At 68.5% G+C, this 1,514-nt stretch overlaps 1 protein-coding gene across 1 annotated transcript in view; it reads right to left on the bottom strand.

The window, feature by feature from the left end:
* The window catches only part of LOC119585953 (serine/arginine repetitive matrix protein 2-like), a 13,004-nt gene extending 11,528 nt beyond the window's left edge, over nucleotides 1–1,476 (bottom strand). The window contains exon 1 of the mRNA XM_037934668.1: nucleotides 86–1,476. Coding sequence (XP_037790596.1) covers nucleotides 86–1,476 — 1,391 coding nt within the window. The remainder of the gene's footprint in view (nucleotides 1–85) is intronic.
* Between the last annotated feature and the right edge of the window lie 38 nt (nucleotides 1,477–1,514).

The raw sequence follows: 1,514 nt of genomic DNA, 5'->3' as shown, positions 1-1,514 counted from the left end.
CTGGGCGGGCGCGGGCGGCGGCGGCTTCGGCTCCATTGCGGGGCCCGGGCTGATGACGTCCCTTCGACGGCGACTGGAGGATCGCCGCCGGACCCGCACCCTCCCGCCGTTGTCCGATGAGTCATCCTTCTTCCCTTCGGCGCGACTCTCGCGTCTTCCTGTCAAGGACCGATTCCTGGCGAGGCCGATGGAGTCCTTCGGGTCTCGGAAGGAGTCGCAAATGGCCTCCCGCGTGACTTCTCTCGGCGTGGACACGGACCTCATCCTGCGGCCGCTCCCTTTCTCTTGCTCCGGCAGGAACTCGATCGAGACTCTCTTCTCCTCGCCGATGACGCCGCTGGAGGCGCTGCGTCGGAGGGGAATCCTGATGACTACGTGGGTCGTGGTCTCGCTCGCCTCGATCGTTTCGATGGGTGACGTTGGGCGGTTCCAGCCCGCGCTGAGGTCGGCTCTCGTGTCCTTCGCCACTTTCCCTTCGATCCTGACGTGTTGGATGGATTTATCATCCTCGGGGGCGGCTCTCTTCGCATCTTTTTTAGCAGCCTCCTGTTGTGTCCTCGCCTCTGGTGCTCCAGACGCGAGCTTAAAGTCTTCGTCCGCCCGCGACCGAGGGGGCGCTGTAGCGACTTGGGCCTTCAGGTTCACCTGCGGCGCTTTGGCAGAGTGCGAAAGCTTCTCCTCGTGTACAGGCGTGAGGGAGGTGGACCTCTTGTGGCCGGTGACGCCGCCCATCGGCACATGCCGCTCCGGGAAGGCTGTTTCGGGGGCGGAGTGCCGGCTGCTCGGCGAGGCCGCCTGGCCACACGCGGTCCCCGCGGCCACTTTAGCGCCCTTCCGCTCCAGGGTGTCGGCGGCGGAGGTGTGGCCGTCGCTGTCCAGCTCAGGAATCGATTCCAGGGAGTGCATGGACACGATGGAGTGGCGGGACTTCCCTCCGGCCGCGAGGTTGGGCGGCGACACGCTCCTCTGGGCGAGGCGGGCGTCGGGAGGGGGCGAGATGTGCGAGGAGAAAGTGGAGGAGGCTCTCAAGGGAGGCGAAGACGGGGGAACCAGCTTCGGGAACACCGACTGCTTCCGGGCGGCCTCAGGCGAGGGAGGCGTGACCGTTGTACGAGCGCGGAGGACCGGAGGCGGTGACGCGGGCGCCTTCACACAAGGGTCAGACGCCTGGTGTCTGACGGAGGACGGTGACGGTGGGGGCGTAGCGAGCTTCTCGCCGTCAGGTGCGCCGGAGGGGCCCGTCGACGAGGCCACAGCGCCCACTGGAGAGCGGGAGCCCGCCCGCCTTCCCGCGGCGGCCGGGTTTGTCTTGATATTGGGCCTCTGCGCCTTCCGCGCCGGCGTCGGCGACGAGGACAACCGGCCGGCCGTGCCCATGCGGGGGCCCGGCGGGGTGCGGCGCCCCGAGGGTGAGATAGGGCGGGCTGGGGCAAGGCTCGAGAGACTCGAGGTGGAGCTCGAGGGCGTCGACAGCATGGAGGCCCGGCCATCCGGGGAGACGGGGCGCTCCGGAA

This window comes from Penaeus monodon, chromosome 20, assembly GCF_015228065.2.
Source record: "Penaeus monodon isolate SGIC_2016 chromosome 20, NSTDA_Pmon_1, whole genome shotgun sequence".
Classification (NCBI taxonomy): Eukaryota; Metazoa; Arthropoda; class Malacostraca; order Decapoda; family Penaeidae; genus Penaeus; species Penaeus monodon.
Note: the sequence above shows the minus strand (reverse complement) of the source record. Positions and strands in the feature narration are given on the sequence as shown.